This window comes from Acanthopagrus latus, chromosome 4, assembly GCF_904848185.1.
Source record: "Acanthopagrus latus isolate v.2019 chromosome 4, fAcaLat1.1, whole genome shotgun sequence".
NCBI classification, from domain to species: domain Eukaryota; kingdom Metazoa; phylum Chordata; class Actinopteri; order Spariformes; family Sparidae; genus Acanthopagrus; species Acanthopagrus latus.
In genome coordinates, this window is record NC_051042.1 from 28,927,801 (window position 1) to 28,955,735 (window position 27,935).

General features: G+C 41.9%; 1 protein-coding gene across 2 annotated transcripts in view; it reads left to right on the forward strand.

Annotated features, from left to right (window-relative positions):
• LOC119018161 (protein unc-13 homolog C) overlaps positions 1–27,935 on the forward strand; it is a 104,333-nt gene that overhangs the window by 42,883 nt on the left and 33,515 nt on the right. For both annotated transcript variants that reach the window (XM_037095616.1, XM_037095617.1), the window contains 6 exons: positions 1,313–1,469; positions 1,913–1,981; positions 10,274–10,363; positions 11,444–11,572; positions 17,887–18,020; positions 20,144–20,229. In XM_037095616.1, the coding sequence (XP_036951511.1) occupies positions 1,313–1,469; positions 1,913–1,981; positions 10,274–10,363; positions 11,444–11,572; positions 17,887–18,020; positions 20,144–20,229 (665 nt within the window). The remainder of the gene's footprint in view (positions 1–1,312; positions 1,470–1,912; positions 1,982–10,273; positions 10,364–11,443; positions 11,573–17,886; positions 18,021–20,143; positions 20,230–27,935) is intronic.

Genomic DNA, 27,935 nt, shown 5'->3' on the forward strand with positions numbered 1-27,935 from the left:
AAGTAAACATACGGATTATTGCACATATATTTTTTTTTATATGTGGTCTCTCAAGAATAACATAAATCTTTATGCGCCTATGAATGTGTATGGAAATGGCAGCCAGTCTCGACGTTCCCTCTAGTTAGAGTGAATTATAGTGAATGAGGCATTCATGTGGCTTGTGAAGCAGCAATATGAAGTATTAAGAGGAGCATATGCTCTTCACTCAGCCAGAGATCCCTTCTCAAACCGGGCCTCTCAGGCTCCAGCATTTAATTACTGCTGGGTACCGCTGATGGAGATGTGTGTCTGTGCGTGTGAAGGGAAACACAGAAAGAGACAGAGAGAGAGAGAGATCAGCACAAATCTGTAGTGGCAACGCATGTGCCTAACTCAGTGCGTGTAGTTTTAAAGTTCAGGGAGTTAAAAATGTGCTGGAGACAGAAGAAAAGGAAACAGGATTTAAGACATCAGCATTGTAACAGTAAAAGTCCCCCGCTTCAGTCCGTCCCCTGGGAAAGATGAATTATGTGATATAAGGCCACTGTGTAGTACCGAGATGTAGTTTTGTGCTACCCTGACACACCGTGTGTGAATTCATCTCACTAGAAAACACTCACAGTTTTCTAGGCTTCTATTTTTCTCAGAGTGAGACAAACAAGGAGGTTTAATGTTTCACAGTAACATCCACATTCCTCACTTCACTTCCTCTGGATGTGATTTTATCTCGGCTCCGACATGACATCGCGTGGATTACAATCAAACTTTTTTGCACCATTGAATACTTTGCAGGATTATGTCCTTTAGTATTCATCACACACCTGTGATTTATGATGTCATTTGCCGTGGATAGTCATTGAAGACATTATATTACTACACTAGCAGGCCAGTGAACTACTTAAGCACTAACTCTGCCACCAGAAGTAATTGTTTGGAACATTAAAAATATGTTCTCTGGTCTGCAGTCAGAAGGTGAAAATAATCAAGAAATACCATACCGCAGTGTCTCTGCATACTTTTTCTTTTTCTATTGTGGCTACTGCAGTGCAAAGCAATAGATGGAAAGAGGATACGGGGTATTTTTGAGCTTTATATTTCAAGGTAACAATGTTCTTTTTCAGCACTGAAAAACTTTGTGGATTTTGAGGATTAGTGAAGAGCAAGCCAATTACTTGTTCATTTTCTCTGTTTGGGGTTGTGCGGTCAATCTCAGGTTTTAAAATGCCTTTTTTTTCTATATTGTCCATTGATCCTTTGTGGAGAAAAACATCTCTTAATGGCTGCAGAACTGCCTCTCACGCTACATTCGCTGTGTTTTTCTCCTCTACAGGCACTTCTCCTGTCTGTCCGCTAAATACATGTGTCCCGGTGTGCCGGCTGTGATGAGCAACCTGCTCGCTAATATCAATGCCTACTTCGCCCACACCACCACCACCACCACAACCACTGCCTCCGCTTCTGACCGATTTGCTGCATCTAACTTTGGGGTGAGTTACAGCAGTGATATATTGCACCATAGTGCTAGATAAACAGGTGGGTTATCTGCGGCCACCAGGTAGAATAAGGTAACATCTTCTTGTGCCTCACAGTTTGAAAACGAACCCTTGACATCACCACTTTTTCATCATTCTCTCCAGAGTTGTTTCTCTAAAGCGAGTTGTGCACTTGAAATCAGCAACATCTCAGAGGTTGCCAGTGCTCTGTGATTGAGCCTTTAATAAGCTAATGTTGTAAGGCATCAAATAATATTTCCAGGCAGTAAGCCGAGTCTGGCAAAAGAGCTAAAGCTCTAAATTTTATTCCAGGAAGTATAAATGAATCACTGCCGGCATTGCAATGCTACCAACCACGCAGTGTTATAAATTTCTTGACACAATTCTCTGGGTGTGGTCACACTTTGGACTAAATTATGGCCGTCTCATCCTGACAGAGGGAGAAATTTGTCAAATTACTGGATCAGCTGCATAACTCACTGAGGATCGACCTCTCCAAATATCGGGTATGTATGATTTATTTATTTATTTTTTTGCTCCTGGTGTGTTTACGTTAATGTAACGTCCATGTCTGGCCCTGTGATGTTTGTCACTTCAAAAGCAGGAACATTACACATTAATATGATGTAGACAGACCGCAGCGAACAGTTCTCCTGTGAAAATGCAGTTTGTCATTTAGCACGCTCTGTTTGGTATTTACATCCTGTTTAAACTGACTGTACTTTTGGACAAATTGTTACCGTCTGAGCCACCTGCCACCTGGTTGATTTGATACGGTTTTCAAGGTTGATTCAACTCTGTTTACAGTGCACCGTGTGCTTACTATATCTGACTTGGAGCAGCAATATATTTACACTTTGATGTTAAGGCCAAATGTGTGTCTGCTGCCCTCCAAATGTGGTTAATGACTGGATTCTCTTCCTTTTTTCTTTTTTGGAAACAGCTCAGTGTGTATTTTATTTCTGTCCGCCTCATTTGAATCACGTGGTATATTCACACAGGACACACGCATGAAGTAAATGTCATTCTAGATGTGATGATGTCATATCAAGAATGACATTTTATGGCATAACATGAGTCGGATTCGTTTTGTCACAGTATTAACAACTTAATGTATGTGGCTTTGAAGGCTTTGAACTGTGATTATGATGAAAGACTCGTACGAAGTGCAGAGATTCAACATAGATACATATGAAAACAGACAGACTTCATATCATAGAGAACCAGAAATGATCGGATCGAACTTTGTTACAAGTGAATTGGATGATGAATGAAGTGCTGTTGTGGTCTTCAGCGGACTGTAGCCAGCGGTGTAGCCGGGCACATAAATATCGATAATCAGCCCACAGTGTCCAGGAGTCCATCAGCCTCTCAGGAAATAAGGGTACTCATGGTCCAATAAATAGAGCCTGTCATGAGAGTCCAGCACTCTCTCTGCTGTGGTTATTCATGAATTTAGGACACTGCACACCTTGTAAACATCTGTAACCTAGGCTGTGTACTCTCACCTGTCTGTATGTGTGGCTATAACATCTACAGGTTGATTAAAAGTTGGCCATCGCTAAAATAAAAAAAAAGCAAACAATAATTTGTGAGCGCTTCATTTTGGTGATTAGGCTGCAGCATTCAGTGTCAGAGGTTTCATAATTAAGTTCTAGCTAATCAGCCGTACACACTGCAAGGTGATGCACCGAGGGGAGTGGAGAGCTCAACTCTGCGACCTCCTTCTGCAATGAGTCAAGATGGCCTCTAGGAATAGTGACTGATAACTATGTGTAATCATTCTATATATTTTCAAAATATATACAATATATTATTCTATAAAAACAGCCCTGCAACAAACCTTCTCTTCTTGAATTGTACTGTCTGTCTACATCGCAGTTGTTTTTTAAGCCTTAGTGATGAATTGGACATTATAGTGAAAATGTGTTTGTGATGTTTCGTCCACCTCCACGTCAGCGCATGCTGGGGAAATACATTTTCTATGTAAACACCTGTAATGGCTTTCCAGCCCCCACTGAGTCGATCACAGCCGTCGTCCTGGTTGTTGTATGATACACGCTCATTCTTCATGGTCATTCGTTGGTGATTGTCACTGGATGATGAGTAACAGGAAACATTCGTCAGCGAGCTTCACTGTACCTTTTTATAAAGACAATTTTCTGGTTGACCTGCTGTTGCTATGTGTAAAGTAGAGTGCTGTCTGTCACCATGTGGAGGCTCAGTTCATGTTGTCTCTGTACCTTCAGCTCTTTGTCATGTCTTCCATGACATGTTGCTTTGTGCACGTGCTTAATTGTGTAGCCTATTCTTGTTTAAAGAATATATATTTTATATAAAATAACAATACTCAATTCGAATCTTCCAAAGAGGTGTTTTTTTCAGCATATAATATCTGATAATAAATATAAAAATCAGTGAAATTAATGAAGTAAAATAATTGATATAAGTGTCTTCATACTGGTTCTAACTGAGTGCATGTTTACTGTGTATATTTTCACAGTTTCCCAACTCTTCGTTGGAGTCAGGGGTTGTACATGTAGTAAAATAAAATAGGATATAAATGTCAACAGAAATCTTTTTCCCTTAGCTTTTCCAAGTGGTATTACTGTTAACTACTGCTGTTGCAGAGTCAACTGGATCATTTCCATTTTTCCTCAGACTCAAAAATAACAACACAACACAAAATGTGATATTATTTAATAATTTAGTGTTTTAGAGAAGTGGATCGCCAGCTAACCTTTTCTTTTTCCTGGGTGACCGTGTGCCAAGTGGGAGACAAAATTGTATAATTATAGCGAGGTTCATAGGGAACCATTGTAAATGGCAATGATTTAATTATTCTGTATGACATTCTGCAATTAACATTTACTTCAAAAGGATTTGTCTGTTGCCAGTTTTGATGAAATTACATTATCAAGTCATTGTACCGCCCTAACTCCTGCACACCAAATCAAATTGGCCCCAAATAAATAGGGGATTAATTAAAATGTTTTCCCGCCCATAATGTAATCTGACCTGAATATGAGATAAAAGATGCCAATCAAGCCTGAGGTTTACATTAAACAAGAAACTGGAATCAGAAATTAATCTCTAATTTCCATCGCTCTGCCACTCACAGTCCACTCAGGTTGTAGATGTGTTTTACTCCGGCAGATTAAAAAAACCCTGACATAGCTACAGTACATAATCTTCCAGAACAATCCCAGGAGAGCTAATCCTGTTAGGCACCACTCACCACCACCACAAACACGCCCACGCACTCATCTGCCTGACCCGCTACGCTCACATGTGTGTCCACGCGCTCGCATGCAGGCGCATAATGCAAACGGGCACAGAGCAGTCTGTCGAGGGTGGAGACAGTCAACTTTCTGCTCTCGCACACAAGAATGCACCTGAGCAGCCAAACACACACACACACACACCTCCACACCTCTCCCCCAGCTGGTGGCAGGACACTGTAAACTGTAACTGAGAGATGACCCTCTCACCTTTAATGTGACACAAAAGGCGCTGTGTTGTTGAGTGGCCGATTGCTTTAGTTCCCCTGTTCTCTGCCATGGCTCGCTGTGTGAAGCCACGTGTGATTACAGAGACACACCCTGACGGTGGCAGATCCTGCTGTCTGCCCACAAAAAGCAGAAAAAAAAGAGAGGATGATAGGAAGGGCAGCAAGAAGATAGCGAAACAGAGTGGAAAAGAGAGAGGGGACTTCAGGGAGATGGAGAATGGAGTTGCAAATTGTGAGGGAGGGATGAAGAGGATTTGGAAAAAAAAAGAGAGTTGGATGAAACGAACAGAGATGGGGAGAGAGAGAGAGAGTTGGAGGAGATGGGATTTGGACAAAGAGTGAGGGAGTTGGAGGAAAGGAGATGGATTTGGAGAGAGTGGAAAAGGAGAAGGAGATGAAGAGTGAAAGGAGGCATGGTAGGTGGGTGGCCGAGTCAGAGAGAGAGAGGGTTAAGTAAAGGGGAGATGGCCTCCTTTATTTTTTTTCCGATGGCCTGGCTGTCTGGTGACGACACGTTCACTGAGAACAGTCACAGAATATCACATTGGCTTCACCTGCCAGCGCTGCCCTGCTGCTCCCTTGTCAAGCCTGCCACAGACCAGTGGTTCCACGCACACACACAAAACCTCACACCCAAACAGTCCATACTCTCCCTTTTCTTCCTTCACTTTCCCCCCCAGCCGTCCCACGGAGCCGGCCTTGACACCGTTGGACAGTAATAAGATTCAGATCGGGCTCCTCCACCCGCTCACCGTATGGATTTCCCTGTAATGATATTCTGAGGGAGATTGAGTTTGCTTTTGTAAAACTGAGGGCTTGAATCAAAGGAGAGGGAGCAGGGGTGCAGCTGCCACTCTGCATTTTGCTACACATGCATTTCTTCCAATGAAACTTTATTCAGACTGCTCTGATACACGGTGACACACAGTGTATAGCCAGTCAGTCTCAGCTGGGATTCACCGGCTCCTCCAGGGTCGTGCATGAAAATACCAGCGTTCAGAGCAGGCTATGTGGGATTTGGGCTGTTTGCCTTAGTTTGGACAGTTTGATATAAAGTGCTGTTTGTTCAGTAAGCACCCCTGGGAGATGTGCGCTATTCTCTTAAAATGGAAGTCTGTGCAGTATTACAGTTGGTTTTCAGAGAAAAGGTTGTTTAATGCAAACAGCTGGTTCGGTGCTTTCTATGGTGCAGGAGACCCTGAGGTCTCCCTCAGTAAAAAAAGAACATGGAGACACTGTACCTGTAGCTCTCTACAGCAGGATTATGTCACATTCAGTCATATCGAGCCTTTTATGGCTCTGATAAAGCATCACATGAATAAAACATTAGAATTCTTGGATAATATCCGGATCCAATCGCCAGAATAAATGTTGCTTCTTCTGCAGACCACAGATAATGTTGAAACTTTACTTTTCTTTGTGTTCCAACTTCAGCTTAGATTTTCAGTTCAGTTGGTTATGGCCAGAAAAAGATGATCATTTTGCTTAACCAGCTAGTGAATGTCCCGACATCCCATCAAAACTATACCGTTTTGCTGCCACAAACAGAAAATGTCTCGATGTCTCCTTGAAAATATCGAGTGGTTTCACGCTTGAAGTGCTGCCTTGAACAGCGGTCCTTGCATGACAGCCGTCTCGACTGGCTGTAACGCCCCCGCCGTTCCCTGCTTCTCCTGAGATGGAACTCAGCTCATATACATGTAATGCCAATGTGACATGACAGAGGCATTATATAAACATGTATAAATGTTTTTATGACATGTATGACAAGAAAAACTTTTACCCTAACCATGGTTTGCAGGAGCTTGAAATAAGGACATTTTATTCTGGCATCTGTGCTGTGGATTATTTGTACATAGAGGCTGGCTGTATGCTTCTATGGCACACTGTGCTGTCATCCGCACATGGGACACAAATATAATTTTCTGTTTTCTGGAGAAGGAAAATGTTTAGAGAACAAAGCTGCATCTGCATAGTTGCAAATATTTGGGATTATCTTGTTCTTTGCAGAGCAAAACCTGCGTAATCCAAAGCTAACCCTTTGAAATTAATGAAAGTGAAAATTTTGAGAGCGAAGCACAAGAGACAAGCCGTTATCACCTTTCAGAGGAGATAAGGAAACCTCTGTGCCAACTCTGATGGGTATAAAAAGAAATCCTAAAAGTTACTGCGAGGATACAGAACTCAAATGTGTGAAGTTCTGCTTCCAAACTAAATAAGAGGGATTCTGAAATTCACTGTTCATTCAGTTTCTGTGACCCTTAAAACAGCAGGAAGTTCAACATCTTTGAGTGGAGCTACCATATCATTTGAATAGAGACATAAATCCACGCACACACATACACATATTCTGCGGCATATGCCTACCCTGAGGATGCTCAGAGTTCAGGGTGACCTGTTCCTCTTCCTGAGGCAGTTTGAGGTCCAGTGCCCGTCAGTGCCTGACTGCTTTTGATCCCTTTTTCCACATGATTACCTGCACTAACCGGTGTTTGACCACTGACTTTCATTTTTTTAGTCATACTGCTGCCTCTGTGGGTTCTCCAAAGAGCAGACCAAACATAACAGGTATAATCATCCATTCAGAGTTGAACTTCCAAACCCAAAGGGACATTTTACTCAAACTGTGCAGTGTTAAAGTACAGAGATATTCATACATAGTAATCATGAAGGTGTGCGGTATATATATTTATTTTAATTTGGATGATAAGTAGTCCCCGCTGTGGGATTCTGCGCTCAGTGTAGGCACTGGCCCAACATAATATTCAATTTAGACTAGAACAAAGACAAAGAACTAAAAGCTCATCAGCATCACTCACTTCTCGTCCCATCTCATAATGGACTTTCTGTCATCTTTGAGGGGCGACGCTGATGCTGTCTCTACTTTTGGCTCAGAGATGGATGCTTTGCTTTTTTAGCATGCTTGCCTGCTTCTGGGCAATAAATCTGCTTCTCTTCCTTGTTTTTTTTTGTCTTCTTCGTCTGCTGATGAAGTCGGAGTTCCCCTGCTTTGGCCTTTGTGTATTCAGACCTCGTGGCATGTTAGAGATGGACAAAGTTCTGTCGCTACTTGTTAAGTCTGCCGCTGGTTGAATCATTTTTGAATGCTGATCAGGAATAATGAGTTTTGTAAAACAATGCTTTAACCGGTTAGAAGGTACGTGCTACTTTTAAGCCATCTAAGCATCCTGAACTTGGTTTCCTTGCCTGAAGCTATGATTATAATTTAGATAAACCCCATTCGTTTGCTCCTTGCTTCACACAGTTGTAGCCAATAATTAATGCATTTCTGTGCCCCCGTGCCATCTGCAATCAAAACAGGTTGTGAAATACCAAATTAGATTGGTGGCTGATCATAACATTTTGTGTGTCGACATTTGTCTTTTTTTTTTTTGTCTTGAACCCACCTACCTCCTTTGCAGCCTCTATAATGAGTGTCAATGAGCCCTTGACTTTACTTGATTTCAATCACTGTAATTACACAGCTAGATTACCTTTTGATGTCAGATGATCCACTAATTAACATCAGAAATGCTGCAATGAAGCTTTTTTATTTTTTTTCCATTTAAATGTACAGAATGTGATATAAGATTTAATTTCCAAACCGAGTAGACTCGATGAATCAGACCTCCACTATCACTGAAATACAGACTGGGTGTGGTAAAAGTTTATTCTGTGCAATTTCAGCTCCTCTCATAGGTGGCTTTGCTCTGGGAGATAAAGGTGTTAACTGCCTCTATTGGGAAAAGCAAGAAAGCACAGATTAGTTTGACATCGCTTGAGAAATGCAGGGACCTTAGTGGATTAGCTGTCTTTATTTGTCAGAATGACTTTTTAACAACAAAATCACATGGCAGTCTTTAATTAGTTTCTCCCTATAAAAGCTGCAGCTCCTATCCCCCCAAAACAAACAGATAAACACACGTCGAAGTGCTGTGACAGCGGTCCCCCGCACACTGATTTCAGGGTGTTTACAGATGGTGGCATTCAAGGTTGCAGCGCAAGCTATGGAATCCATGTTTCAGACGGACTGATGGTTTCACCTGTTCTTGAAGGCTACATGCATGTGAGGTTGTCGGGAGGGAAATTTCGGCGTCAGCACGGGGGGAGAAAGCGCAGTGACTGATGGCACTGATGGGCCCCGAGCCGCGAGTGTGACTGATGGCGATACAGCAGCTGTGAGAAAATACTTTTCTTTGCTCGTAACTGGAGGAATTATATTAGAAAGGAGACTGTATGCGACAGGTTGCTCGAGCTTCATAATCATATTTTGAAAATTGAATGATGTGTTTTAGCTAGAAAGAAATGATGAAATAATACAAACTCTATTGCTCGTTTGAGAGGGAGTGATGCAAACCACATTTTGTCTGAGGCAGAAAGAAGACAGCTCAAAAACTGATTTTCTTTTCTGCTTTTTCCCATCAGCAGCTATATATTGTGTAACTCTTCCCTGTTTGTTTGCAGGCTGTGTGTCGGGCTTGTTTGCCTGGAGGCTGTTTAGTCTATCTTTATTGGAGACTACACCTTCACCTCTCAAGAAGTCTGTTTTTTATTAAATCACGGGTGTAGAGGAATACACCAAGCCCTCAGTGAACGGCTGACTGTCTGTAAAACATTAACGGGCCAACTGCATTTACTGTTTTTGAGTTACCAGGTTGTACTGAAGAATTGTTATCTATTGTCCGTTTTGCCTCCTGTTTGAAAACTCGTCATCTTGAATCATTTATCAGCCCAATAACAACCTCTCACACCGCTCACGTCCAAAAAGATGTTGGCCGAGTTTAGCTTGTGCTGATTGGCCTTGATCTCAGATAGACCTCGTGTTGTTGTCAAGCCCGGAGGCTGCTGTGAAGATTTGGCTCCATTTCCCTGAATCTCTGTTGTGCATTTATTGACAAGGTAGAGGAGGAGGGAGGGTAGAAAACAGGCAACATTTTATTAGGAGTACTGAGAGTACAAGAAGTAGGATAATGTATGGGGCAGTGATGCCTTTCCTCAGGGCTGTCGGGGCTTTATATGCTCCCCGTCACGCTGCTCTGCACTGCCTGATGGCTTCATGGCCCCGAAATAGAGGTTTTCATCAGCAGAGACCTCCCTTGTCCACTAAACGATTAGACAGACAGTCATTTCGTTATGATTGCTGGGCGTTGCTCTGTAATCAATTTCAATGTTTTCAAATAAAGCGATGCGATGTGGTGTGTGTGTGTGTGCGTGGTGTGCATGTGGAGGGGCTTTCGACAAGATGTCCTCTCTCATGTTATTTTCCCCTCTCTATGTCTTCCTCCAGGATAACTTCCCAGCTGGAAACCCAGAGCGTCTCCAAGATCTCAAGTCCACTGTTGACCTCCTGACCAGCATCACCTTCTTCAGGATGAAGGTACTGTACTGTAGCGTGTGTGTGTGTGTGTGTGTGTGTGTGTGAGAGAGGCATAGAGAGAGTGCGTAGGTTTTATAAGTGGAGTTGAAGGGCGGCGCGGGAGCACGGCACTCAATTGAAGAGAAAATTGAAATAAACATAAACGTGATAAACGATGATGGAGCACGGCGCTAACTAACCTTTGTGGACGTCTAGAATACATGTCATTAATAACATTTTAGCACAGAAGGGCTGTGCCGCTGACTGGGACAACTGCAATATTGGTCATAGTTGTAAAATCTCCCAACATTCATTTATAAACATAAACCCGCATTGATTTCAGGCAGGTGTCATTTAGGTGAAATCAATTCAAAGTCATAAATCCTGATAGCCTGTCCCCCTGTACAGCACTGACCGTTCAAATCCAAATGATGTATCGTACCACAATATCTTTGAGTGTATGCGGATGCGATGGGGTTGTTGTTCGCCTAATGTGTGTTGACCTGCACACTACAGTAAGACTCCATCTTTAAAAAGCTCCCAGCTCTGTCTCTCTCCTCCCCCATCTCCCCTCCCCGAGCAGCATGCCTCGACTCGACTCGTCGTCCGCTGTATGAAAAGCTCGGCTCCATTCAGGCTCTCTTTTTGGCGGGAGTGGGGGTGTAGCGCCGGAGCGCTGAGGCATAGCTAAGATGGCAGCTGTGAGCAAAGGAATGAAAACTGTCACTTCAAGTTATCAAAGCTTTCAGTCTGTGCCATGCCCGTGCTGAGCTTTTGTCGTGTATACACTCACACACAGGAGCTACAGTTTCACTATAAGATATAATGCACCCACATCTAAATGCCGGTCTGGCCACATGTCAGTTATGATATACATAATAGATGTAAGAAGGTTGCCCCTTTTACGCAAGAAAGTTATATACGTGGATTAATATTTCAAACATGTAATAGATAGCATCACTTCACTGATGGATAATACTATACACAGAAATGCACTAAAGTCACAATAACTGTCACTGATTTATATAAACTGCTACCCAGGAGAACACACTTCCCCTGAAAGTATACATCTTTATAATGGTTGTGTGTATGTGTTTGCAGGTACAAGAGCTCCAGAGTCCACCAAGAGCCAGTCAGGTGGTGAGGGACTGCGTGAAGGCGTGCTCCGACTCCACATACAAATACATTTTTGATAACTGTCATGAATTATACAACCAACTCCTCGACCAGGTAAGCAGCCTCCAGATCATTCTGACTGTTGCTACTTATCAACCGTTTCAGCTCACTGAAGTTGGTGCACACACACATACACGTGTAGACTGTGCAAACTCAACATGATATGCACAAAGAGATGTATTTCTCAAATTCATCGCACATACAGCTGTGACGATTAATGCTCTCTTGGATTTAGTTTGCACGTATCTCGAAGCCTTAAAGTTTAGTTGAATCATACACAACCATGATTTAGCAAAAGTGAAGAAGATTTACTCCAAAATAGTTGTGCATGAATTAATTTGTGTCAAAAAGATGAGGAGAAGGGCGACGCGCCAGGTTATAAGACGTGTTGGGGTTGAATCAAAATAAAGCTGTTTGCATGGACCCAGTGCATCAGATTCACAATCTGAATCATCAGCTACTTTGGCTGCTGCATCTGCACATATCAGCTTGTTAATCATTGATCAGTGGTCACATTCTCCAAATGTGCATGTCTGTGTTGTTTAGCACCAGAGAGACTAGCGAGTAAGTTTAAAGGGGGCGTGCAAGTGGGAGTGGCCTGCAACAAAAAGGCGTACAAGTCAGAGATGGATTCACATTACGTCACCAAACCCAGCAGAGAGACACACACACACACACACGTACTATTTTTGAAAATGTTTGTGAGGTTGTGTGTTTGAATGCATTAACGCTCAGATGGATGCACATTTGTCGTCGCAGCTATCACAAATTCCAGCTTGTTTTTAAAGACGAAGAACAGAGAACCTCTGAGGGTTTCACATCTGGTTTCTTGTCTTAAACAATGAGTTTTTTTTTATCAGTTGTTTGAAATCCTGTCTCAGTGCTTATCACTGATGGAGCCTTTTTCAGCACAGGCTGAAAAGCTGAATACGAATGCAAACTGCAGTTGTTCACCTCTTTTTTCTGTGTGGAATTTGTCTGCCATCTGTTTAGCTTCAGTGTCGTTTTGTTTCTTTCATTATAATTGTTTTCATGGCTTCCCTGGGTTTGAAAGCCATAACCACCTCTGGCCCATCCAGAGCAAACACTCAAAAAGATTTTTTTTTAAAAGGCTAATGACAAGATTCATATTTATGGACAGTACACAGAATAATGGCAAGCAGAGTAATAAAATCCAGGCTGATGTGTTTACTGTCATTGTAAAGGTTCTTTAATATAATTTTATGAATTTCTGAACATTGATTTGATGAGTAAACACAGTATGAGAGACAGCCACAGTGTGCCGGTTCTGTACATTCATACATTTAACATTTAATCTGCAAACTAGCTAATCATCATCTCGTAATGAGCCAGCAGATAACTGACACCTAATGGAGTGTTTCGGAACTTCCTGCATCAGTGTGTAACGTAAGCTGCTTAAGCTTGATGATGTAGCTATCGTTAACCCGCAGTTTGTATTAAAGCTGCTGGAGGTCTCTCAATAGAAAAAAATAAAAACAGAAGACTTCAGACTTGAGTTTGAAGTCGTGATGTAGTGTTGGATCATTGCCCGTGTTGTCTCTATCGTTAAACAACCACCACTGACGATGAAAGTCTTTCTGACGTTACTGAGGCAGAAATGTTCACAGATGAGGTAGTGTGTCACCTGCGGTTCATTTAGTCACGTTCACCGACTTCCTCTCTCACTCTCTGATGGATCATCTGATGTTTCCCCTGAAGTCATGACAACAGGCGGCCAAATGAATCACACCGTTATCTTAAGTAAAAGTGCTGATTTCCCTGGGTTTTAATACGGTTCGAAAAAGGTGGGATTTAAGAAATCAATGAAATGTAAAACAACATTCTGGCCCAAGGTATTTTAATGTGGAACTACTATATATTATATCTTTAAAATTATATATTAGACTTGCTGTAGAATTTGCCTTTTTTATAGTGGTAGTCCTTAGAAAATCATTACCATTCAATACAGTTATTACTTCATGGCATTTTCTAATTCACTCGTCAGAAACCCAAGGTAAAAACTGTCACCTGACATCTCCTCTGTTCCCCTCTTTCCTTTATCACCCTCAGCCTGTCATAAACCTGACATCCTGCCTTCCCTCCCAGCTTTAGTATGCTTTGTGTAGATGTGTGACAATACCGGGAAAATATAAATTCAATCCGGCATGGCTGGAAATCAATAGGCTGTACATCAGGACTGACATTTACCCGACAATAAAAACCTGCACTGCATCTCCTGCAAACTTTGCATCAAGGACTTCAACCTTCTCAGGAAGATATAGTCAGTAAAAGCAGCCAAGCACAAGGCGGCACTTACCTGATGCAAATCACCATCTCATTTATTTAAGGGCTCTTTTGCCTCTCACAAGTCCAGATGGATGTGTGAGCAGTAAAATACATTTCAGCTGGCATGAAAGCAAGCCGCCATTCTGCCTCCTGATGAGAGAATGTATCGCTGACATGCCATCAGTGGCTGGAGGCATGTTCTCATGTTCAGAGCACACATACTTAATTACATTTTCATGAAACACAGCAGCATCACCCAGTCCTCAGTTATGGTTTGCTTCTCTGAACGGCATGACTCCCTGTGATAGTTTACTTCAGCTTGGCCGAGTCACAAGCAGGCAACAGGCAGCCCCGCCTGATTATTTTACGGTTTACTTCCCAAGGAGAATGGCCCCCACACCACAGAAGATAATGGGTTTTTTTTTTTTTTTCAAGATAATGGCGGCAATCCGCTCAAAAGTTGAATAATAAGCTTCCTTTGTTTAAACAGCCTGAGGGGTTGTAAGCAATTACCAAACCGGAGAGATAGACACTTTGGCTAATTACATCTTCGTCCACCACAGTTTCACAATTGACAGCCTCTCCATCAATGTTTCCTCCACGGCAGAAGAAAAAGGCATCGGCTTTGCCCCAAAGCAAATCTCGCTGTGACTATAAATTATTATGTTCACACACACTAGGAGGCCCTTTGACTCAGCAGATAGAACACATTACAGACCCCAATTCTCCAGTTGCTAACAGTGACGGAGTGCGGCGACACGAGAGCTGACACGGTGGCCAGGCAGGCAGTGACATATCCCAGCCACGTCGAGGCATCTTGCATAACATAACAACAAAGCTCTCTGCTTCTGCCAGGGCGTAAAATGACTCGGGGGGGAAGGAGGGGCGGCGGGGATCGAGCTTAGCAGTTTCTTGAGTCTTGGCAGGAAAGGGAGGATTTCAAGAGGGAAGATGAAGGGGAAGTGGAAAGAGGGCAAAGGAATCATGGAACAGGGCAAAAGGGAAAACAGCCATCACTTTGTTTCTGGCTCAGAGATGTGGAGTGGCAATCATAGTGCACGGACAGTGAATTCCTGGTAACATGCATATGCATCTGAAGGCGGAATGTAAATAGGCACACATGCATATACATTATGTAAATATATGAATGCATAGGTAGACAGATGATTTGGAGCAATGTAGTTGTGGAGATTGAGTTTGGTGATCATTGACTGACATGCACAGGCAGGGATTCACTCTGAAGAAAGGATGCAGAGGAGCTTTAAGACGACTATACTCGTTACTGAGCAAGCAATTCAAATTGATTTGATAAGCGCCTCTCTCACCGACATTATCAGATATTTGCCAACAATGCGCAAATGGTTGATTGAAGTGCGTTGGAAGAAGAGGCTGTTTGTTTTCTTCGGACTGCGTGTCTTTGAGTGCATTTTTCCATTCACACATTATGCGCACATGCACCGTTTTTTCACAGAGCACTTAAAAGGCACTGCAACAGCTTCAATCCCCCCCAAACGCTATTTCTCTTGGGAGGGATTTGATCACATTCTCTGAGAACATCCTTCAATCAGAGACTCCGTAATTTATGTCACATTGTGAGAATTGATGAGGAGCCGGTTGTATGCTAATGCTGATTTCTACCATAAAGGGAGGGAGAGTGCTAAACAATAAGCATAAACCACTAGCTATCCTCCAGAGGAGTGATAGGCTGCCATGAATATTTTGTGCCAGAGCCTCCCACCACCCTGTGCACTGGAAGTAGTGGAACTACACCAGCACTCTTAGTTCAGTGCAGTATTCAGCTCCTAGTACAGCTGGGAGTGAAGCCCATGGGTGTGTTGTTGACTGTAAAAAGGCAGCAGCCTACTTAATCACCTTTAACAATGTGTTTGTACCTACTCGAGGTGAATACAGATGAGCAAAGGGAGTCTACCCTAGGTTTTAGTGGGATGCATACTGCATCCAATTTAGTAGGGATGACACAACCTTCAGTGTCCTTCGTACAGTCATGCAGCTGTGCACACGCGCGTGCACACACAGATACAGTGCATGTACGGACAGGTTTTTGCATATTTGACTCACCTCCTGCAGAGATATTTGTTTCATTATTCATGCCTCCAATTTTACAGAAATGCACATTCCTGCATGTAATAGCATCCCAATGATGATCCAGGCCTCTCACAGGCCGATACGTTTCTCTTTGAAGTAACGATCACTGTTTTTAATTTAGAGTGAGTCGGGGGCCAAATGGATGCAGGTCTTTTTCCTTGTTGATTTGATCCAAACTCATAAATTGCTCATTTTCTTCTCACTAGTAATCACTTGTTAAGCTCTCAGTATCTTGAACTAAATGATTCACAGGTCCGATCAAATCTGTCTTTGCCACTGCTTGCGTTAATTTATGATCACACTGAGCAATGTTGTTTCACCTCTCACTTCTTTACCAGCTCTGTTAGCTCATACTGCAGATGATTTACTATTGTGGGTACATATTAATCTGAATCCAGCTTCTATTGTATGTTCCAACACAGTCTTTAAGTTGAGATTCTGTTAAATATAAAGCTCAGCGGCCTCCCTGTTGCTTCCACGTTGGAAACCAGTGCATTTTTCATGTCTCACTACGTAGCGTACATACGTGAACATGCAAATGGGAAATCCACAAGCTTTTGATCAATATGATGTCTGCAATGGAACCTCCCATGGAATGACTAGTAATCTGTGTCCATGACTGCTCCACGCAGGATAATAGACTTAACTTTAACAGCCCAAAACCGGAATGATTAAAGTAGTGAACCCTTGGTCGACATGATGGACTGTCACAGAATCAGCTGTAAGCCCGGTCTGTTTCATGTTCCCGTGAGATTAAATTCTGTCGCTTCCCCCAGCTGCAGCGTCGACAAGACATGCAACACCATTAGATCCTTTATATCAGCAGATATTTAAAACAAGGAGCACAAGTTGATTATTGCAGGAATTGATTAGTTTCTGAGGACTGTATTTGTGATAAATGGGCTCACGTTGCATTTCCATTTTCCCCAGCTCTCACTACCACACCGCCGCTGCGTGCCGCACCAAAGTCAATACGCTTAAAGTTATTAAATCATTCGGCCTAAATTATTCAATAACTGATCTGAACATGTTTCATTTTCAACGTAATTTTCTTTTCATCAAATAGACATTTTGCCCCAGTCAGGGTTACATCCACAAATGAGAAACTGTGCGTTGCTTGCTCTTGGTGGGGCATGTCGCCATAGTCCACACTGTATTTGTCATTGTCGGTGTGAATAAACACGGTGTGTGTTGCATTTCATCATGTCTGTGTATGATACAGATCTGTCAGTGCTGCTGAGTTTGTTCCAGTGTGTTTGCTCAGCGCTGTGTTTTTCTGTGCCTGTGGCCTTGCTTTGTTTCCCATGGAACCTGGTCGTGGCAGAATGAAAGACTGTGACAGTTACTTGCTGACTGGAGATCAGCGTGATTGCGCTCAGTGTGGGGTGAACAGATGGTAGAGTCAGTGAGAGGCTTCAGATTGCTACACCTTTCACCCCGGAACGGCCACAGAGATTTGTGTGCAGTGCACTTGGACGCGCAACCACATCAACATAAATACAGTTCTGCGGTGTGATAACACCTTTAAAAACTAAAAGATTTCAGCTGTGGTTGATTTGGTGACACCTGTCATGACAGAAGGTAACAGCAGAAGAACAACCAGTGCATCTGTTCCTAGTTCAGCCAAGCAAACTCAGATTATTATAAACAGAGATTGTACAAAAATGTGACACCCAGGTTGCATTTTATGATTTTTGGTTGTTTTTATTGTCCCTATACTCATCTACAGTAACACTAACTATAACTTCCTGTTCAGTTAACAGCAAGTTTAGTATCAGTTGCATATAAAATGTTATGGCAAGATAATATCATGTGTTGAAGAGTCCCTGAAGCAAAACAACCGTCTTTTTGTGAACACCAGGCAACAAAGTGTTGTAGCCAAATCCCAGAATTCATTATCATCAAATCTAAGGCTTCACCTGGGATGCACTCAAACTGCCTGCTAACTCTCGCCATCTTAATTTATGTCTCCATAGAGCAGGAAGCAGGACATTCCCCGGGAGGAGCAGGGTCCGTCGATAAAGAACCTGGACTTCTGGCCAAAACTCATCACTCTCATGGTGTCTGTAATCGATGAAGACCGGACGGCTTACACCCCAGTCATTAACCAGTACGTACTTTTTTATCATACCGTGCATATTCTGTACTAAGCAATCTGATTTTAAAAAAGGGTACTTTATCGGTGGCTATGCCAGCTTTCATGGTAAACGGTTGATTATTCTCATTACACATGTATTGTTGAGCATAGTGTTCAGGTTAGAATATTTGCTTGTATCTAACCATAATTTGCCAGTATTTGTAGAGTTTTCAGTTTTCAAGGGTCTGTAAATGTGGATTAAAGGTTTATGTATTTGTTCAGTATTTTTACTGTATCTAATTATTTGGCTTAATTAAGGCCCATTCTGGCTCTGTTTTTTATTACTGATTACAGATTAAATACATTATGTCAAACATGTCTTTTGTTAGAAAATGTGAGGAAAAAAATAAAAAAAAGCCTCTTTACCCATCAGCTTCTCCCCCTTTGAAAAATGTATTTACTGACTGTGGGGACTTGAATGAGTGCAACGTTGCGCAAGAAAGGCTGTGAGGCATCCAGAGAAGCCAGCCTTAAAAAATGCTTTGTTTGTATGGTGAGCCATAGCATGGATGGATAAAATGGGAAAGCAGTGCTGCTGAATTACATAACGGAAAAGAGATTTGTTTATAGAGAAATATAAAAATGAAGGGCTGATTGTGGTGATGACATCGAGGGGCGTGCAAGTATTTGCATCCTTCCGATGATTTGGTTAATAAAATCAAACAAATTACACGACCTGAAGAAAATGGAGTGGAGCTCGCCTTGAAAGAAATGAGATGAAGCTTATTTTTCTCCGTCTCCCCTGCTCATACATATCCTCTCACATTCTCGCCTCCCCCTTTTCCTTTTCTCCTTCCTCTTGCTGATTTACGATGCTTATTAACACTCTGTTTATGCCCTGAGCTTTCTCTCCTACACTGTCTAATGATAGATTTGCAATATTCATGCCCATTTCCTCCACATTCCCCCGGTCAAGTTCCAAAATGACAGCCGGTCCGGTGCTTTTTCATGGGAGCGGACTTGTTACCTTTAGATAATTGGAGCTGCTGCCAGAAGAAAAGAAAATGTTAGTTTGTTGCTCTGTGCTGAGATTATTTACTTGGGAACCCAGCCTAGAAGTCTTTCTGAGCCAACAGACTTATATTTCCAATCACAAATAAAATTCTGTAGATCAAATTGGATGCTACAGTTGTTTTTAAAAAGTGTAAAGAATAAGAAGCTTTAGAGATTAATCCCAAAAATACTCATCATGGGGATTGTAAACCACATAGCATCAGTTATTTCACCGCATAGAAGTAGATTGTAAACCACTGGGACGTACACAGAGGCTGCAGATGTTACATTCATTTTCGTTTTCATTGTCAGCCTAGCCTGCATTACACCAAGTGGGTGCATGACTGAAGAATAAGTGAGGTTGAGAAACAGATTCGGAGCGCGATGGAGATAAAAGGGGGGAGCAATTGTTTCTGGGGTTCTTGTTGTATTGTTTTTCCCCCAGTTGCCAGTGGGAGCACAAATCCGCCTTCTAGTCTCAGCGTTTGTTCCTCTGCTGCACAAAAAGATGTGCCGAAGGTTGGGGAGTGGAGGAAAGGGGAACGGCTGTGTTTGTGTGTGCACGCTCGGCATTGGTTTGTATCCCGGCTGAGCAGATGATTACTGTTTCAATAGAGATGGTCGGACAAACGCGTTTGTTGTCGGAAACAGGGCGGTCTCTTGCAAAAGTAAAACATTTCCGGATAAATCGACCTTTCTCAGGACAAGGCCCAGTCATCTATAAATGTCCTCCCATCACTGTCTGAAGACACGGATAATTAAACCATTGACATCTCACATCCAAGCTTTGACTGAAAATCTATAGGCATTCAAAACAGCAGATTACTTTCCAAATAGGCTGCCATCCTTTAGTGTGTCGTTTCCTCCTGGGTTTTTTTTTTCCCTCGCCCCCTTCTGCATGCATTTCTATTCCAGCCCATTCAGCCAGGTTTTGAAATGATGGGGGGGGATTATTAGATTATGAGATCCACCAACCGTGTCTTCTTGCACATCTGTTAAGTCATTTGTTAGAGATTCAGGCTGGGCCAAGCCATCAGGCCACCCAGTCGAGCGTGTCATTATACAGAAATGAGCCTGATTGGGATCCGTTTCAATTCCACCAGGTTTCCACAGGAGCTGAGTGTGGGCAAGATCAGCGCCGAGATCATGTGGAACCTCTTCGCCCTGGATATGAAGTATGCAATGGAAGGTCAGTATCGCTGCGGATCAGACGGTTACCTCTAGTTTGAGGACACGTGTGTGTGTGTGAGTGAGAGCTGAGGATAAATGATATAAGATGATTGAGTGTTGGTGAAGTAGGAGAAGGGTGGTTACTAGCTGAGTAGTTAACACTGAGTACAACTGGTCGTAAGCTAATCACTAAATCAGTTCTGACATGCTGCTGTCGCCATCCTCCATGTGTAACTACTACAGTAATAAGTGTTGAGTGTTATCAAGTCATACCTCTCTGCATCTGAGTGCAGTTTATTGGCTGATGTCTCAGTGCTGTTTATCGACTGTGCCTGGCTGTGGTCAGCTCTACTGCCTGTATCTACATTACTCCTACTTGATTTCGCTCTATTGATCATTATGGACAAACTGGAACTTCTTTCAATCAAGATAAACAACTGATCATTGGCATAATCAAAAACAGATGCTCAGGTGTGTGTGTGTGTATATTGTGGTCCAACTGAATATGAGTCAAGAAGAATATCTACAAGTTATAGACATTTAACTTTTAAATGATTTATGGGACATATAAGGCTTAAAGTTATTTATAATTCAGTAGAAGTGAGTTTGGCGTGTTAGGTTGAAAGCCGGGATGTGAGTCAAACCCATTACTAGTGGACAGTATTACCTTCAGTCGACGGTGGATGCAGTAGTACATTTAAAGAACTGTCTGCTTCACACAAGATAAAGGCATGAAAAGGTGATTTTTGCACCATGTGATGCAATATTACAAGCTGTAATTGAGCATGGATGATAATACCCAATTTCTTCCGCCATGACTAATTACTCAAGAGTGTAAATCTGTCTTTCTGAAGCAGCCTTGTTGAGCCTAGTTTAGACGGTAAATATATAATCTTCAGTAGTTTGGTGTATATTTTGTTAGAGCACGTAAGTCTATTTCCCAAAAACATGTGCTCATGGTGATCAACCGTTACGTCTCTGAGACAGATGTGCCTTGTTTTAACGTCGGCTTTGACTTCAATCCACACCCTCTCTATCTCCAGCTCACCTCCAAAAAACATCAGCCGATGCCTCATGGAGGTTATTGAACAAGCTGTTTTTTAAGGTCGGAGGCTTTTGGATCAAACACTCAGGAAATGTGTGTGTGTGTGTTTGTGTGTATTTATGGAAGCCCCCTTCCATAAGGTTATGGAAATAATGAAATAAGGAAAGGTAGATGTCACTGAAGGATGCAAGTCCTCTCTTGGCAATTTCATTAAAAAGAATAAAAGTAATATTATGGTTAAAGACCTAAAAAGAAGCTTTTCTGTTTTACATAGGTTTTTAGGTGTGTGTGTGTGTGTGTCTGTGTGTGTACGTGTTTGCACCTAAACACTCAGCAGAGTAGCACCCTGTGTTAAGACTCTGAAGTTGTACTCAGCTAAAGTTTGCCACAATCAGGTCTCAAAAACGCAGCGAGGCTATTTGTGCTTTATTACCCAGAAATCAAGCATTTGTATGCAGAACACACGTTGCTCATGGTTACCAAATTGCTCTTGCTCTTGTGATCAATTGTCTCACTCAGACTTTCTCAAAAAACTCTGTGCCTGCTGCGTCGGAGAAGTTGCATCCCATTAACACCTGCTATTCCACGGGATACGTTATTTGGATGATAAGCAATCTGATCTTGCCTTTGTATTCACGCTTTGTATTTTGTGTTCTCGGTATCCCCACTGCGATTGGATCACCGTCCTGCAGGGCAAAAACCTGCATGCATGATTTGTGTTGCTAAGTTTGGGGAAGCTTTTTAAATGCTTTTGGTGACAAATTTGCAATTATTTGTCCCATCTTGTATTTTTGTATTCTTGTATTGTTGCAGTACCTTTTGCCAGATGAACAAATTGTGTGTGTGTGTGTGTGTGTGTGTGTGTGTGTGTGTGTGTGTGTGTGTGTGTGTGTGTGTATTTACACTCCAACAACCATCTATAAACGGATGCAGCCATGCCCTTAAACATCTGTCTGCATATCGATACTTGCACCCACTCTGTAACTCGTTAGACCAACGTTTAGATGGCTGTGTTTTATCAGTGAGGTTTACCAACAGCATCACAACAGTGATCATTACGAGCGACCATTACACACAGCTGAGGCCGTTCACTGGCTATTTACCCAGTGTGTACCTTTGAAACCCTCATTGCAGTAATACCTAAATCATCATTATTAAACCTCTGAATGATGATCAATGATTCATTTATGTCCCTCAGATTGAAACAGACTTTAAGTGTCACACAGTTTATGACCAAATGAAATGATCGTAAACAGGGACGCAATGGTTCCAATGTAGATAAGCAGCATGATAGAGTTTTTACTGAACTGAAGTACGCTGGAAAAAACAACAAAATAAGTGAAATAGGCAAAAAAAACTTGAACAATGTTATACTCTAAGATTACATTTTTCACCTTGTAGTTTCATGTCACCTCATCATTCAACTGCACCAGTGTACGCAGGGTCTGAAGACATGTAGAAGTATCCTTCTTGCCTGCTTGCACTCTTAAATTTGTTCATCATCGTATATTTTCTATTCTGTATTAATGTAATGTCATGTAGGGATTGTGTTGACACCTACTTAAGATATCAACACAATACGAGCCAGCCCCCCCCGTTTCAGTCAGGCAGATCCACTCACATTCTGATCAAATCACATTGACACCTCACAAAATGCATTTATCCTTATCTGACTGACATGTTCAGACACAGATTGCGTTTCACAGCAATACCGGGTGTAAATGGGTTGATAGTGGACCCAGTACAACATTTTATATCATACATATTTTTCCCTGTCCTGGTTGAATTCCTTTGAACCACCTCTATGTAGAACTGTTTTGCTACTTTAATGATGACGGAAGAGGTAGAGCGATAGCAGCAAGAAAAGCTTGGATCTGATTGAGGTCAAATGCTGAGACCGCTCTTCTCACTATGTGTAAGAGAAAAGGCAGAGAGGCACCAAAAGCGCTCGTTTGGTGATTTATCCTCATCTATGCAGCACATACCTGCTGCTCTCTCCATGCTAAGCCATCTTGAGTTGCCATGGCGACCAGGTGCCAAGTGAAGACACTGCAAACCTGTAAGCACATCCACATAGGAAGCATATATAGATGCAGAGCTACCGTTTGTTTTTAAATACGATATGTTTTTTGGATGTAGATTGTGTTTGGGCTATATGCATGTAAATGTGCCCATCCGTCAGATTTTAATGAGACGTGTTGATTCCTAAGTGTGTGTGCACAGATGGATATGTGCTCCTGTGGTGAGATAATGAGAAGCTATGAAGCAAGAAGAGGTCTTGGATTATGTGAACTGAGATTTACATTAAATCATTAATCTTTACTTTTTCCACGATGTTTCACTTCTAACACAAAGTGTGAGACTTTTGATGTAGGATTTACTGAAAACAAAGCCGGCAGCCATGAATCTGTCAGTAGCCTTGATCTTACACTGGTGGTTATGGTGAGGTTATATATTTTCAGCCTTTCGGGTAGAAACAGGATGTTTTTACTTGTAACGCCATCTTCTTCCATTGCCCTGAAGAGAAAAAAAGCATTTTAAAAATGAATGATTCAGATATCAGCCCTTATTTTATCATCTTGCAATGCACTGCTCTCTGAAACTGTGTCTCCTCTATTTTTTTGCTGAAAGAATTTTGGCCTCTCTACTGTAGATTTTTGCTGTTACACAAGCCACCACATTTTGAGCAGAATCCACCCCGATGACATACTGTAAATTCAGAGGATTGTAGTAATCCAGCAATCTGGCTTAAGACAGGAGAACAGTCCAAAGTGCTCAGATCACGCCAGAAATAAAGGGAATACCACCAAATAATGTGTTTTATAAATAAACAGTTTTTGTTGTTTTTGTTTTTTTTTTGCTTTTATCACAAATAAAGCCAGAGCTGGAACATTTTTACTATGAATGTGGATAAAAAGCACACATGGGAACGTGTTTAGTGCAGCATAAATCTGCATATCTGGAAATGATAATGGTACCACAAGTGTATAGCAAGCATTTAGTATCAGTAACATCTAAGGTTAACAGACTAATGCTTTTGAGGATAGGAAAAGCTACACATTTTGATTCTCATTCTTATTGTATTCAGTAACTTAATACTGAACAATGTGTGATCAGTGTATGTGTACACATCAGTAAGGAGGAAAATTGATATAAATGAGCAAAGACTGAACGCCGCTTACTTTCATCATTTTCAAATGACAAAGACTTTTGCTAAAAACAAACAAATATTGAGATCATTACTCTTTTGAAGCATAATGCGCACAGCTATGAGAGAGCAGTGGTGATGTGATGTGTATATGCTCATGTCTGAGTCAGGGCAGCTGGGCATGTGACCACCTAGGGTGTTACTGACTGCTGTCACTGCAGGTTTGAGCATTGTGTGTGTTTGTGTGTGTATGCGTTTGATCGGCCTGAGGGTGTCCGTGTTGCGAAAGGAGACAAGAATCATGGATGCACTCAGTCACATATACCCTCTTTCTGGCTCCTTCAGCCTGAACCCCTCTTCCCCTGCTTTGCCTCCTCTTGTCAGTACATCACCGCCCGCCCACAGCGACACGTGCCAGGAGGAAGACTTGACTGTCATGTTCCTCAAAGGAGCACTTTGTATGAATTATTGCTCATTTCTTGTTGGTCCTACTGGCTGTCAGAGTTCTGGGTCTGGTTTGGTGTAGACAAGCTAGCAGTTAGATTGGGACTTTGACAGCTCATAAACCTTTTAACATTGCTGTGCAAATATGCACATTGTAAACCACATAATGTGTTTTACTGTATAGATTGTAAAACCACATAAAGACCAGATGGTGCCAGTTGCAACTTGGAAGGGAGAGCCGACTTTTATGGATTGATCCTTCGTATTACTCACTCTCAATATCCCAGGCATGTGAACAGACTATGTTTTTGTTGCAGAATATGATGATGTACATTGACATTAATATCATATTACCTTATGATACATAGCTGCTGTGTAACCAGTGTGGCTACATGTGGATGGTATTTATTTTTTATTATCAAAAACCTTTTTACAGATGAAAATACACCTCATGCCTGAGTGGATGTTCTAAGATTTTGGCCTGTTTGTTGTAATTTACCAGAATAAAACAAAAAAAGGAATGTATATAAGAAGACTTGATCCATTAGTTTAGTTTTTTTTACATTTATCTCTTGAATTGTTTCATGTTTCATTGGTTAGGGTTAAGTCCTTCTACTCACAGAGAGATGGAAGTGAGGCAAACAAATTCCTCATTATTTGATGTGGAAGTTTTGATCATCACGTAATGACATTGATACACCACGTGATATGAGCAGCGTAAAGTTAATATGTTACTCATCTGAATGCTCATTGTGTTTTAATGGCAAAGTAAATGTTCTTTTATACATATAAATGTATCTGAGGCATCCATACATGTTTGACTGTGTCAGCTATCTAGAGGAAAGTGTGGCGACAGATGAGTACATCATTGGCTACATGTAGTAGAGAACAGGGCAAACCACAGGGGATTTAATAACTATACTCTACAAGGATCATCAAACATATAAATTCAGCTGCAAATCCACGGATAGAAATTGTTGGAAGAATACCAGAAATTGATCGCTTTTGGCTGGGTCGTCTTTGAGTCGATGTTTTGCATCCTTCATGTAAGAAAAGCTTCCCATCATCTGCCAATCCCACTTTTTTTTAGTTTTTAAGTTATGTGAGTGTTTGTGTGTTGAGATGATCATCAAGCTCACACATGTAATCTCTGCATGCTGCACACAAATAAATTCATCCTACCGTGTGTATGTGTATGTGCATATTCATTCATTGTTGCATGTGCCGTTTGTGCTTTTACACAATGAGTGACAATAATGAGGTGGTAGGAGAAGGTACTGAGCCAGTTTGCTGCCTGCTTTTTCTCATTCAGACAAATGGAAATAACTCAGAGTGACCTGTTTACATAAGACGGCGCAGCGAACTGGCAGGCGCGGCTGACAGAGACACCCCGAAGGAGGCGGGCCAGAATGTCCTGTTTTTCTGTCTATGTCTCTCCCTGAGTGTGTGTCCGGGCGTGCGTGCAGGCGTGTTTGTCTGCACATTTTTTTTCTGCAAGCGCTCGGTCGTGCACTCTGGTACGAAGAAATGAATGAGAATAAAAGAGTGAATCTGCTGCGTGCGTGTCCGTGTGCACACATGTGCATGTACATTACTTAATGAAGTCTTTGATGCATCCTTTGCTTCCTGCTCGGAGGCCTCTGGTGCCTGTGCTGGTGCAGAAATGGATGCTGCTAATTTTAGCATCTCTGTGAGAATCTCTGAATGTGTGAGAGGAGGAGAGGGAAGGATAGACCACAGAGGGAGGTCGGAAGGGAAGACAAAAAGAGAGAGGGTAAAAATAAGAAACAGAGAAAAGAAAGAGGAGGCTGTGAGAGAGTGAATGGTGAGCTGAAATAACTCTCATCAGACTGGAGTAAGTATCAGCCGTTACGTCATATGGAGTCAGCTCACCAATCCTCTACTTAAGATAAACACAGTGTGTCTGATAAAAGAGGAGATCCACTATGTTGACCCCGATCAAATGTGCATAATTACAGTAAGGGTTCATATGTATAACCGCACTGTGTTTTAGCAACAAGCAAGGAGTCCTTACTAAGAGGAGGAAAAAGTTGCACTACTTCTCAACTTCACAATACTTATGTGATGAAGTTCTACAGTACACGGTGTATATCCACTGTATAGCTGTTTAAGGGCCGTGGTCTCTGGAGCATGTCATTAAAGATCGAATGCTCCAGCAGCCCATTAACTCATCTTCAGCCTGTTGGAACAGCCTCACAGTTTTAATTGAATTTCAATTAATGTACCTACCTCTTCAGGGGGAGTTTTGCTACCACAGAAATACATTGTTTACGGGCTGGGGCATGGCTAAAGGTTGGATGTTGTCCTGCAGTGTGATTTTAATAAGCTAGTCTGTTTTCCTGTTGCTGTGTCTAATGCCTTTATTGCAGTTTTCAGCACAGCTCTGCACACTCAGATCTGATCCCTCCGTGCTTCAGCTCACTTGTGCGTAGCTTTTTATAGTGTATATTGAGTTCATAAAGCGCTGAATGTTGCAGGTAGTGCATTTATTCCATACATGCAGACCTCATAAATTCCTAATAAATTCTCTCCGACGGTCAGTCCAGTGGAAAAGGGTTCATTTTCCGCATTACAGATTTTTTGCAACATTCTCATCTGTGCTGCATTTTTGTGGGATGCACAAATCCACCTACAATAACCAAGAGTTGACCTAGAGTTCAGTACATTCCCACCGTTAAAGAAATCCAATGTTGTTTTAGTATATTCATTCATTAATTTTAGTTCTTTCATTCGCTGATAAATGTAATGACAATAAAACTTTAAATTCCTGTGAAACAGCATTGAAAAGAAGCTGTCGTGGACCCTGCCCGTCTCCATCCAGTCCAGTGGAGCAGCACTGTATCCTGCCTCTTTTCTTTTAGACTCCCTTCCTGATTACCTAATCTGCTCTGATTGGTCATCTTAAACACTCCTGACCCAGCACCGCTCACTGTGTGTGTTTGGTCTGCTCTGTCATGTTTCCAGCATCAAATTTGCTTTGCTTCTACTGTGATTATAGGCAGAAATTATGCAAATGTCTGACATGGTGACATAATGTGATGTCAAGAAGTCACAATATTAAAGACGT